This window comes from Nicotiana tabacum, chromosome 19 (assembly GCF_000715075.1).
Source record: "Nicotiana tabacum cultivar K326 chromosome 19, ASM71507v2, whole genome shotgun sequence".
Lineage (NCBI taxonomy): Eukaryota > Viridiplantae > Streptophyta > Magnoliopsida > Solanales > Solanaceae > Nicotiana > Nicotiana tabacum.
In genome coordinates, this window is record NC_134098.1 from 145745048 (window position 1) to 145757276 (window position 12229).

The following is a 12229-nucleotide window of genomic DNA, read 5'->3' on the forward strand; positions in this document are numbered from 1 at the left end:
GCACAATGAAATCGTAATATATCCCGGAAGACCTGTGTCTATTGCAGTCTATCTCCCTTTTTATAGTAAAGGGTCACTGTTTTATCTATAACAACATAATATAATAATACATATAGCGGAGTACCCATGATGGTTTGTCTCTTCCTTGATTCTCGCCAAGATTCTCTCCCTCGGTGCGGTTGTAACGGCTCTTGTCTGCGAGCTTGGAATTGGCTAGAGCTCGGTGTTAGATCGAACCCCCAGTCTTGGTTCGAGCTCGGTTCTGCCTTGGGGCATCGATATTCGGGGCCTCTGTCGATCAGTGTTGCCCCGTAGTCCGATTCGGACACGGGCTCGATAATGATATCGAGTTTTGCCGTTGATTGGTCTTATAGCTCGAAGCTCGGCGTCTCTACTTCGGAATTCGTCCGAGCTTGTCATGTGCATATCCTTCGATAGAAACGTCATTATCTTGACCGGTCTTTATGACTGAGAATCGGTTTTGACCGTGCACAATCCAATTAGTATTTTTGTTCTCAAAATAAATGAAGGACCAAAAAGAAATAAAACGTTAACCATAAAAGCAATCTCTATTGCATTTAGTCAATGAAGTGTAAAATGGTATTATTAGATACTACAACAACAACAACTCGGTAAAATCTCACTAATGGAGTCTGGGGAGGGTAGTGTGTACGCAGACCTTACCCCTACCCCGAAGGAGTAGAGAGGTTGTTTTCGAAAGACCCTTAGCTCAAAAAAAAAGACAAAAGGACAAAAAGGAGACAATATTAGTATCACAACAGCAATCATAGGAAAAATAGGAACACCATGAAATCCACAAGAAAGATGCAAAGCAAAGGGAGACAATATTAGTAAATATTAGTATCACCACAACAATCATAAGAAAAATAGGAACACCATGAAATCTAGAAGAAAGATGCAAAGCAAAAGCGATAGCTAGTAAATAGGACATGCACTGAAAAGCGAAATAGTAAGATACAACATTGTCACTAGCTATCTTAGACAAAAACCCTACATGGCTAGTCCCACAATGGTACGAAGTAAGGCATGACTCGACTACCTCCTAACCTACAACCCTAATACTTGACCTCCACATCTTCCTATCAAGTGTCATGTCCTCAAAAATCTGGAGCCTCGCCATATCCTGCCTGATCACCTCTCCCCAATACTTCTTAGGCCGCCCTCTACCTCTTCTCGTGCCCTCCACAACCAACCGCTCACACCTCCGTATCGGAGCATCTGGTCTTCTCCTCTGAACATGTCCGAACCATATAAGCCTCGCTTCCCGCATCTTGTCATCAATGGGAGCCACATGCACCTTCTCCCGAATATCATCATTCCTAATCTTATCTATACTAGTGTGCCGGCACATCCACCGCAACATCCTCATTTCTGCTACTTTCATCTTCTGGATATGTGAGTTCTTAACGGGCCAACACTCAGCCCCATACATTATGGCCGGTCTAACCACCGTTTTATAGAACTTACCTTTGAGTATCGGTGGCACTCTCTTGTCACACAGGACTCCAGATGCTAACATCCACTTTATCCATCCTACCCCAATACGGTGTGTGACATCTTCATCGATCTCCCCTCCCTCCTGGATAACCGAACCAAGGTACTTGAAGTTGCCTCTACTCGCGATGACCTGCGAATCAAGCCTCATATCCACGCCCACTTCCCATGGATCAGCGCTGAACTTACACTCTAGGTATTCCGTCTTCGTCCTGCTCAGCTTGAAACCCTTAGACTCAATAGCCTGTCTCCATACCTCCAGCCTCTCGTTAACATAGCCTCACGACTCATCAATCAGAACTATGTCATCGGCGAATAGCATGCACCATGGCACATCCCCTTGAATATGGTGTGTTAACGCGTCCATCACCAGGGCGAATAAGAACGGATTGAGCGCAGAACCTTGGTGTAACCCCATCACAACCGGAAAATGCTCAGAGTCGCCTCTTACTGTCCTAACCCGAGTCTTAGCCCCATCATACATGTCCTTAAATGCCATAATGTAGGGAACCGACACACCTTTTGCCTCCAGGCATCTCCAGAGAACTTCTCTAGGAACCTTGTCATACGCTTTCTCTATGTCAATAAACACCATGTGCAGATCCTTCTTCCTCTCTCTGTACAGTTCCACCAACCTTCTAACAAAGTGTATAACTTCTGTAGTCGAACGACCCGGCATAAACCCGAACTGATTGTCGGATACAGACATTGTCATCCTCACCCTCGCTTCAACCACCCTCTCCCATACTTTCATGGTATGACTCAGTAATTTGATACCCCTTTAATTATTACAACTCTAGATATCACCTTTGTTCTTATACAATGGAACCACCGTACTCCACCTCCACTCATCTGGCATCCTCTTCGCCTTAAAAATAACATTAAACAACCTAGTCAACCACTCCAAACCTGCTCTCCCCACACACTTCCAAAATTCCACCGGAATCTCGTCTGGCCCGGTCGCTCTGCCCCTACTCATCTTACGCATAGCTCCCACGACCTCCTCAACCTCGATATGCCTGCAGTACCCAAAGTCACGGTGACTCTCAGAATGCTCCAATTCGCCTAGCACAATATCCCGATCCCCTTCTTCATTTAGAAGTTTATGAAAGTAAGTCTGCCATCTCCTTTTAATCTGGGCATCTTCCATCAATACTCTACCATCTTCGTCCTTGATGCATCTCACTTGGTCCAAATCCCAAGCCTTCCTCTCTCTCAACTTGGACAGCCGGAATAAATTCTTCTCCCCACCTTTTTCCCCAATTCCTCGTACATACGACCATAAGCCGCAGTCTTAGCCTCCGTGACCGCCAGCTTAGCCTCCTTCCTAGCTGCCTTATACCTCTTCATGCACACTCGCCTCTCCTCCTCACCTCTGCTCCCCATTAACTTCAGGTACGCCGCCTTCTTTGCTTCCACTTTACCTTGGACCACTTTATTCCACCACCAGTCTCCTTTGTGCCCACCGAAGACGCCCGTCGAGACCCCTAACACCTCTTTCGCAACCTCCTTAATACAGTCTATTGTCGCTGACCACATAGTGCTCGCATCACCACTGCTTTTCCAAGCTCCCGTAGCCGACAACCACCCCTCCAACGCTTGGGCTTTATCCTTAGTTAAGGCTCCCCACCTGATTCTCGGTCTTCATCGAGTAGACCTTTTCCTTCTCTTTAACATAATACCAACGTCCATCACCAAGAGCCTATGTTGCGTCGCGCGTATCTCACCCGGAATCACCTTGCAATCCTTGCACAACCCTCTGTCACACCTCCTGAGGAGGAGATAGTCAATATGAGTCTTCGCAACCACATTTTGAAAAGTAACCAAATGCCCCTCCCTCTTCCGAAAGCTAGAGTTCGCAATTACTAAGCCAAAAGCCTTAACGAAGTCCAACAACGATGTACCTCCTCCGTTCCTCTCCCCAAAATCGAAGCCTCCGTGCACCTCACCATAACCACTTGCGGTCGACCCAATATGCCCATTGAAATCCCCTCCTATGAATAACTTCTCAACAGGTGGAACCTGGCGCACAATCTCATCTCCCTTCCCAGAAGCGCCGTTTAACCTCCTCATCTAGGCCCACATGCGGCGTATAGGCGCTAACGACGTTTAGGGTGCACTCTCCAACTACCAACTTAATAATCATCAATCTATCATTCACTCGTCTAACCTAAACAACAGACTCTCTAAGTTTCCTATCCACCAAGATGCCCACTCCATTCTTACCTTTCTGGACTCCTGAGTACCAAAGTTTATACCCGTCTGCGTCCCTCGCCCTCGACCCTACCCACCTTGTCTCCTGGACACACGCTATATTGACCCTCCTCTTCTGGAGGATCTTCGCCAACTCTATAGATTTACCCGTCAATGTACCTACGTTCCATGACCCAATTCTCAACCTACAGACACCCTTGTTCCCTTTACCTCCCTTGCCTCCCGCCCCACTCCTGTTCCCCCCGAGGACATGACCTCACTCGACCATCCCAGACCACAGCCACTATACCTACGGCAGAGTAAGGGGAATCACTATCACACACAAGGCAACAGACCAAACCAGAAGAAGACAAGTTGTAACAACAGGCACACTAATACGGTGAATAAACTAGTACGAAGTAAGATGACAGCAATTTAACTCACACAACAAAGAAAAACTGGAAAACGGGAGGTACCAACTCCCGCGAGTAGTATTATTAGATGTGATGAGAATTCTTGAATTGATTTACAGGGGTGCCTTCCAACATGTTTAGAAAGGTCAAGGTAAGAATGAAGGTCACACGTTTCACACTTTGCATTCCATCACAAGTTTCCTTTGGTACACCTATAACAAAAATTGACGTTTAAATATTATTTAGTTATTATAGATAAAAGTTATTCAAAAAATCAGCTTTAATTTTTTTTAATCTTATAAATGATTTATAAAATTACTTAAATTTAAAAGCTCAAAAGATGAGCATATTTTACTAATTAAAAGTTAAAGAAAGCTAGTAATACATTATTAATAAAATTTGACCCTTGCAAAATAAAAAACTTTTGTCCATTGGAATATAAATATGCGCAGAACTTTCAAGAAAACAATCTTTAATTACTTAAGTATGCGTCAATGTAATTTTCCGTCAAAATTGGCGTACCATTTTATATGTGGCTTTATGACAACAAAGCATTAGTAGTGCCTTCTTCATTATGAAAATAAATGACTAGCAAGAGAAGTGGAAAATAATAGATTCAATGAATAGTTGAGCAAGGTTGTCATCGAGGGGAAGTTTCACAAAGAGTACTGTTATAATGATAATTATCGTTATAGGTAAAAATTATTATAGCAATAGCAAAAAATCACTTAACTGATATAGCAAAATGTTATGAAATGGCCATTATACAAGTCTGTCTGTATAAAGCTCTGCTCCACAAATTGGTCTATCTCCGCAGAAGTGCAATGAAACGTAGTTTCTGAAGTAAAATCACCGAAAGCAGATACGAAAACACTGACATTGACTTACCACAGCGCTCTCGACAGAAAGGGAGAAAAAAGAAGAGCAACTTCAACTTATTCCAATTAGGGCCGTGTATAATTTGGTAAATACTGAATTACCGTACCGAAATCGAAAATTTTGGTATTTGGTATTCGATATTTTGGTATTCGGTATGTTATTTGGTTTAAGTTTTAAAAAATATTGATATTAAGTATGATATTTGGTATTTTAAAATGAAATACCGAAATACCGATACCGTACCGAAATATATATTATATTACACAATACGCATATTATTAATTATAACATAAATATAAAAATATAAAATTTTACTTTCCTTTGTTCTCTAAGTTCATCAATTAACTCTAAGCAAGTAACAAGACATTTCTAATGATCAAATATATTCTTTTATGTACAAATTTCTCTCTGGGTTGATATTTGCTAGTTTTGGACAAATTTTTTATCAACAAATATTTTTAGTTTTGTACTTTTAAGTACTTTAATTTACAATGTTACAATCTATGACTCCATACACTAGTTAGTATTCAAACCGAATAAACCAAAGTTACCAAACCGAAACCGACAGGAGAAAAACCAAACCATACCGAATTTAATTAGGTACGTATTGGTATTGCATTTTAAGAAACCGAATACCGAAAATACCGAACCGAAATATCTAAAAACCGTACCGTACCAACCGTACCAACGTACACCCCTAATTCCAAAACAATCTGGTTCATTTGTGCAAACAATAACTACCAGCAACTTTTTGGAAAAAAAGAACGTATTTCTCGGGAAAAAAGACAAGGGGAGCAGGGGGGGAAATGACCATGAAAATCGCACCCAAAAAACGCCCACGGTAACCATTGCAATGTAAGCTTTGGTGGTGCCAACTTAATTTCCTAAACTATTATATTCACATTTTTCCGAGTAGGTGGACATTCACATGCGTGCTGCATAAACAGTTCATGTACATATAGTTACTTAAGATGGCATGCGGTGTATTTTTGTCGAGAGCGCAACTCACCAGAATTTGCACAAAGTGACCTATTTGTGCAAGAAATCCTTGCAGATACCCAACAAAATAATCAAGTTTCTGTAATCAAATTCATTGCCCATGGTAACAGGAATTTTGGGCTAATTAACAGACAAAACTGCGTATAGTATAATCAACAAACAAGAAAATAAAAGAAAATGAGTTGGAAAAAGAAACAAAAAGAAAACAAAGTTTTTAACCAAATATCCTACCTAAAGCTCTCAGAGTTCGCTTCTCCTTATAGCAGCTCTCGCAGAAAATGTTGGGACAGGGCTTCTCAAACTATTGAATTCACTGTTGGCTCTCTTCAAAAGGAATAATCTCCTCAGTAACATTTATTATTTCCTCGACTTCAACTTCCTTTGCCTCGTATTCCTCCTCTTCATCACTAGCTTCTCCATCACGCAACTTCTGCCTCTCCATTTTCTCCTCTTCATGCAGCCGCTTCCACTCATTAATCCATGCTTCCCATTCTTCTTTCAACTTCTTCCGTTTCTCACGATCTTGCTCACTCAATTGCAATGAAACATCCTGATCCTCTGCCTCATACTTCTTGCTGTATCTTTTCAAGTTCTTAGCGATCTCTTCCTCTTTCTCCTTGCTCAAGAAAGATGGTGGCCTGGGGCGCCACAAATACTGCACCAAACAAGAAGCATTTGCTATATATATGAGTATCCAGCAGGTCATGTAATGAATATAAGCATGTTCCTTCCAAAAAACAGGCATAGCCAAGCAGAGCATACAACCACGTAGCAAATACGAAAGGATGAACAGGGAAGTTGCGTCAAATATACATTAGCAGCATTCGAAAGATAACAGAAAATCAGTAATTGCCCGTTCTGCGACTGCATAGTAAAAGCTGCAGCGAACCCTTAGTACTGAGATTACACAAGTCCTAGAACATCAACTAACACAAAACCAGCCCTAGAGCATCAAATATAGCATGTAAGAAACGCATATCCGCGGGGAGAGGGGGGGCTAAGGATCAGTAACCATCCCAAACATATAGTAACAATTTAGGAGGCAGAATAATTCGAGCAGTGTGACCAAGTCGCTTATAGGCCAAAGTAGGAACAAGTACAGCGAACAATGTATGGAAAGACTGTTACCTGGAAGAAATGATCCTTAAGTATCCTATACAACAACTTTCCATTGAAAGACCAAATGTTGAATCCATTTTCCATCTCATGAACTGAGGTAACAGATGTTGCTACATACCTTGAAATGCCCAATAAAGCAAAAGTATAAGAACCAAAATAGGAAGGTGTCTCAGGGCAAAACAAACGAAAGAGCAAAATTCAATACCTTCCAGTAGGATCCCATTCAACATCTGTGGCCATAAAATGCTCAGCAGATGCCATGGTTTCAAGCTCATCAACATCAAAGAATTCCAACTGCCCATTGAAACCTTTCAGTCCAGCCAAAATAAGGAAGCGGCCTCCAGGTGACCAGTAGAGAGCATTAGCCTGCTTTCCCTTGAGAGTTGTCAGCTTTGAAACACGGCCCGTGTTAGTGCCAGACCGCACAGAGTAGAAACTGATGTCTGGCCTAGGGTTGTCACCATGGATAACAGCAAATCTGTGACCCTTCGGCTCCCAGGCAAATGCAATGATTTTGTCGTTCTTGTTGTCAAGCTCCAAAACCTCAATCGGAATGTCCCGTTCTTTGATTCTGAACAGCTCAAAACCAGTGTAAGTGCTTTTCTTAGTCTTCGTGTACCGATCAACTTTGACAGCAAGGTAGTCTCCATTGCTTTGCCAATACATTTTGCAATCACTAACACTGAAGAGATTCTTCTGCCTCAACTCCTCTTTGCTTGGGATTTGCACAAGACTGACCTGCAAGTTAATACAGGTTTAATTCAAATGCAAATACAAGTGGTTCCTCCAAATTAGTGATGACTTGCATAAAAGTTTTAGCACAAACCCTGGCAGGTTGATTTCCGCATTCAGGAACAAAAAGTGCAAGAATTGGATCTGCTGGCGACCAGCTAAAATCCATAACATTTTCAACCTTGATAGATTTCTTGTCAATAAGAGAGAACGTCTCTGTTTCATAAACAGAGATGACATTCTTTCCTATTCTTGCAAAGTACTTGTCTTCTTTACCACCACTCCACCTGAAATCATTTTAAAAAGAAAGTTAAGAAAGTATTCCAGCCCCACTTTTCAATATATTTCTGAGGAATCGTGTATGCACTCAAGCATGCAAGATTTTGCAGATGTTAGATATAACATTAACAACCGGTAGCAGAGAAGGATAGAAAGCATCTCATACAATAGGATCAAAGCTCACCTAAAAACTGGCCACGACACACCAGTAACACCTCCAGTTCCTCCAACTGCAAATTCATCGGCACTTCCCTTGAAATCTCTCATCACTTTCCCAGTTCTCACATCAAAAATATTTAGCACAACCCTCTGAAAGAATTCTGTATTAGAGACAATCGAGTATGGCCACATTCAGATAAACAAACACAATAAAGCTCAGACTTACATGAGTGTCACGGGGATTACTTGGTTCATGGCTGCTGTATGTCACCAGATATCTCTCAGCAAGGGAGAAATCAATCAGTTTTACCTGAATTTAAAGCCAGCAGAGGTAAGTCACAAAAACCTGCAAAGGTTCATTAGAAACTAAACAGAAACTAACCTGTGGATGTGCATATCGCATCAGACGGTTGAAAGTGGTGGCACCACCCCAAATTGCAGCACCTTGTCTGTGAACTGTTGCCAAATACGTTCCCAGAGGGGACCATTGCACAAAACTCTCAGTCCAGAACTGCACTCAAAGAGACATCATTAGCAAAAGTTCAGTAATTACCCATCTGAATAAAAGAAATAAATATCTTTTAAAGAAACAGTTACTGTACAAGACCCATTTCGAATTCTGAAAATATGAGACACTAAACAGTACAAAGAACCCCATGAATGGACAGCTAAATGAGCACAAAGAGGAAATAATTTCACTTACAGAACGTTTGTAAACAAGCTCAGGCTTCAACTGTCTTGCATCATTCCAGAGGACCTCTGTGTCATTGCCAGCCCGAATCACAAACTGGTCTCTAGCTTTCTCATCAGTAAGCCACTGTTGCAGATTCTCCTGCCAGGATACAAACATCTCAATGTTAGCAGATGAATGAAAAACTAATATTTAAGACACATAGTGCTCGCCGGAGAAAAAAGACAGCTGGTGAAGAGCCTAACCCCTGGAACATAAGGCTTGATCTCTGGTGGAGCCCACTCATCAGGAACTTTCAGGAATTTCTCAATGTCATCAAACATGTTAACAGCAAATATATGCGACCTATCTAACTTGTATCCATGTGTCTTCTCCTTACTCAGCTCAGCTTCCTAAAAGCAGAAAAACATAGCAACATAACACTGGTTAACATCTCTCTGTAATTCAGTTACAAGTCTCACGCATTGTCTAAAGAAATGAGCTGCTAAAGAGAAAAAAATGGAGTACCTGAGGAGTATTATACTCGATGAAGCAGTACCCAAGGGTTTTCTGAGTCTCAGGATCAACAGGCATCCACAGACCATCCTCCTTAATAACACCAAGTTGGCTGTAAATTTTCCGAACTACTCCTTCCAACTTCTCAAATTTCTCTTTAGGCACCACAGGAAGATTGTCCACCACCAGTATGTTCCCAAAACCAGCATCAAACTCCAAGGGGTCCTCCTCCATTAAGTCATCATCATCACTGATAATATCCAAATACCATGCAAATTCAAAACCAAAGGAAACACTACAAAACCCATTTTCATAGTATATCAACCAAAGAGAATTTAAACTCTACAAACCATTTCTTTATCGGTATGAACCAAAACCACGATTACAAACTAAAAGAGCCTAAACTTCAAACAAAAGAAACCAAACCAAGCAAAACACATAAAAATTCATACATAAATTAAGGTATTACGCAGTGTCTGAAAATACAAATGGAGATATCAAATCCCCAAGAGAAACGCTAAAAACTATATCTTCTCAACATATGAACAGAACTCAAGAGAATGCAAAAACACATAAAAATCCATATATAAATCGAGGTTTTTTAAATGGTAGTGAATCTATAACTCGACATATTCAAGACTCGCAAAATGCAAAACTCAACATATTCAAAATCCATAAATAATTCAAAACATTCATAACCACAAATGCAAAACCCAAGAAAACAATAAAAGTCTAATCTTCACAACATATTAACCGGCCTTGCACACTCAATAGAGGAACATTGACAAAATCCAAACTTCACAGCATAGAAAAGAATCCCAGACATATATGTCCATATAAAAATTAACATATTGAACTGGATATAAACATAAAATAAAAACATCAAACTCAAAAACCCAACAAAAACACTAGAAATTTCTAATCTTCAAAGCATATGAACCAAAACAATAAACTCAAACTCAAAAAAAATTAAAAAGACCCAGACTTTACAGCAAAGAAAGGAAACCCATAAGCATCACCACATAAAAGGGGCATATATAAATCATAAAAATGCAGAAACACAAAAAAAATAAGGGAAAGTCAAGATTTAAGACCTGGGTATGCCACAATCTTCACCAGGAGGAAGATGAATGGAGTCAAGATCGATTTGGGAAAGATCCACACCAATCCTAGCGGCTATGGCTGTGATTTCTCCCATAGACGTAACGTCCGCCATGATTGGAACTCTCTTCTCTTTGTTTAGCTTTCTTTCTATGCTCTATATGGGATGGTGCGTATAGGAGAGAGATAGCCACCTTTGAAACTGAACGCAGAAGTGTTAGCTTAGAGATAGAGGCAAACTGCACGCATACGAAGAAAGGTAGGGTTTTTCTGTAGCTCTTATTGGGGTTACGCTATTTTTTTTATTCCGGGTAAATGGGTCGGTTAAATGGGTCGGGTAGGGAGGAGGATCTTTTTTGAAGAATTAATCAAAATAGTTGTTTATCTTAAATTAAAATTAGTCAATGAATATATAATTTATGTATAATAGATATAATAATATATAATTAGTAAATAATTTATATATTTTTAGTTAGAAAAAGTAAACAATGAATATGACTTTTTAGGGGGAAAACCTAAACCTTGTGTTTAGGTGTGTAAAAAAAAAATTGATAAATCGCATTATACTGATAATTCTAGTTAAATCGAAAAAAAAACTCGACTAGTGTTCAGTACGATATGATGTGTTATTTGAAAAGAAATGATCATCATTAGTTTGGTTTGATTTTTAACTACAAAAAAAAGTGAAATTGAAATCAAACAAACCTAACATCACATGTATATGATTTTTAACAGTATTTTACCCATACAAATATTTAGTACGATATAATTTAAAAAACATCTTTAAACTTTTTCTTTATTTTTTTCCTTTTAAAATATTATTTCAGAATTGGATTTAGAATTTTTGAATGGTAATAGGTTTTATAGCTCATAAATGTTAATAACTCAAATAAAGTCGAAACTAGAATTATATCGATATTAATGCTAAAAAAAAAATTTAATTCAACACTAGAAATGGTAATAGTGTTAGGTATTTATTTTTTATTTTTTGCATTCATTTAGATAATGAAAATGTATAACTTGGTTTTTTTTATTATTTAGTTGTGTAATTAATACTTATTAGCCGCATTTATTTTAGTATTACATAATACTTTTAGATTATGATCATTTTTATTATGGCTTTTTAATTAGTAATATTAATTTTATGAGATTTTATTATCTTTATTGTTGAATATATTAGTACAATACCATGATGCATCACACATTTTTTGTAATTTTCTTGGAAAATATATTATATAGTTATATCTTACTAGGACTAAAAACTTTTAGAGTACGAGATATATATTTTATGATATGAAGACTTTATCGAAAAAAGGAATTCAAATAAACTTGAAGATCGAGATTGAAAAACTTGACTTTCGTTGGTTGTATTTGGTTTGATTTATTGATTTGGTTAATTGAATTTATTATCATGAAATTTGAGAATTAATCGAACTGAATGCAAACAAGGAGAGAAAGAAAAAGAAAAATAGAAATAAAGGGCAAAAGAGTAAAATGAAAAAGTAAATTAGAAAAGAAAAGAAGATCTAAAATCAAAATATAATATGTGCCCATGAGGTCTCGACCCAAGGAACCAAGTAGTGATTTTGTCTATGGGTACCAACTCCACCATATAGCAATTTTGTTGAAAGTTATACATAAAATTTATTATTAT

The 12229-nt window shown here is 38.9% G+C and overlaps 1 protein-coding gene across 1 annotated transcript; it reads right to left on the reverse strand.

The window, feature by feature from the left end:
• Positions 1–6067: 6067 nt before the first annotated feature.
• LOC107806139 (eukaryotic translation initiation factor 3 subunit B-like) lies at positions 6068–10850 on the reverse strand. Its single transcript, XM_075238830.1, has 11 exons — positions 10569–10850; positions 9487–9724; positions 9225–9371; positions 8992–9120; positions 8671–8799; positions 8515–8598; positions 8314–8438; positions 7945–8137; positions 7324–7856; positions 7128–7236; positions 6068–6654 (listed from the first exon to the last, which is right to left on the reverse strand). The coding sequence occupies exons 1-11, from the start codon at positions 10688–10690 to the stop codon at positions 6310–6312; spliced, it is 2154 nt and encodes a 717-aa protein (XP_075094931.1). The 5' UTR covers positions 10691–10850; the 3' UTR covers positions 6068–6309.
• Positions 10851–12229: the final 1379 nt, after the last annotated feature.

Bases quoted from the DNA above. Each gene is read 5' to 3' on its own strand.
- LOC107806139 (XM_075238830.1), bottom strand. From the start codon at position 10,690: ATGGCGGACGTTACGTCTATGGGAGAAATCACAGCCATAGCCGCTAGG. The intron at 8,439-8,514 runs GTAAGTCTGAGC...GAATTCTTTCAG, and splicing joins GTAATCCCCGTGACACTCAT to AGGGTTGTGCTAAATATTTT. The intron at 8,138-8,313 runs GTGAGCTTTGAT...AAATGATTTCAG, and splicing joins GTGTCGTGGCCAGTTTTTAG to GTGGAGTGGTGGTAAAGAAG.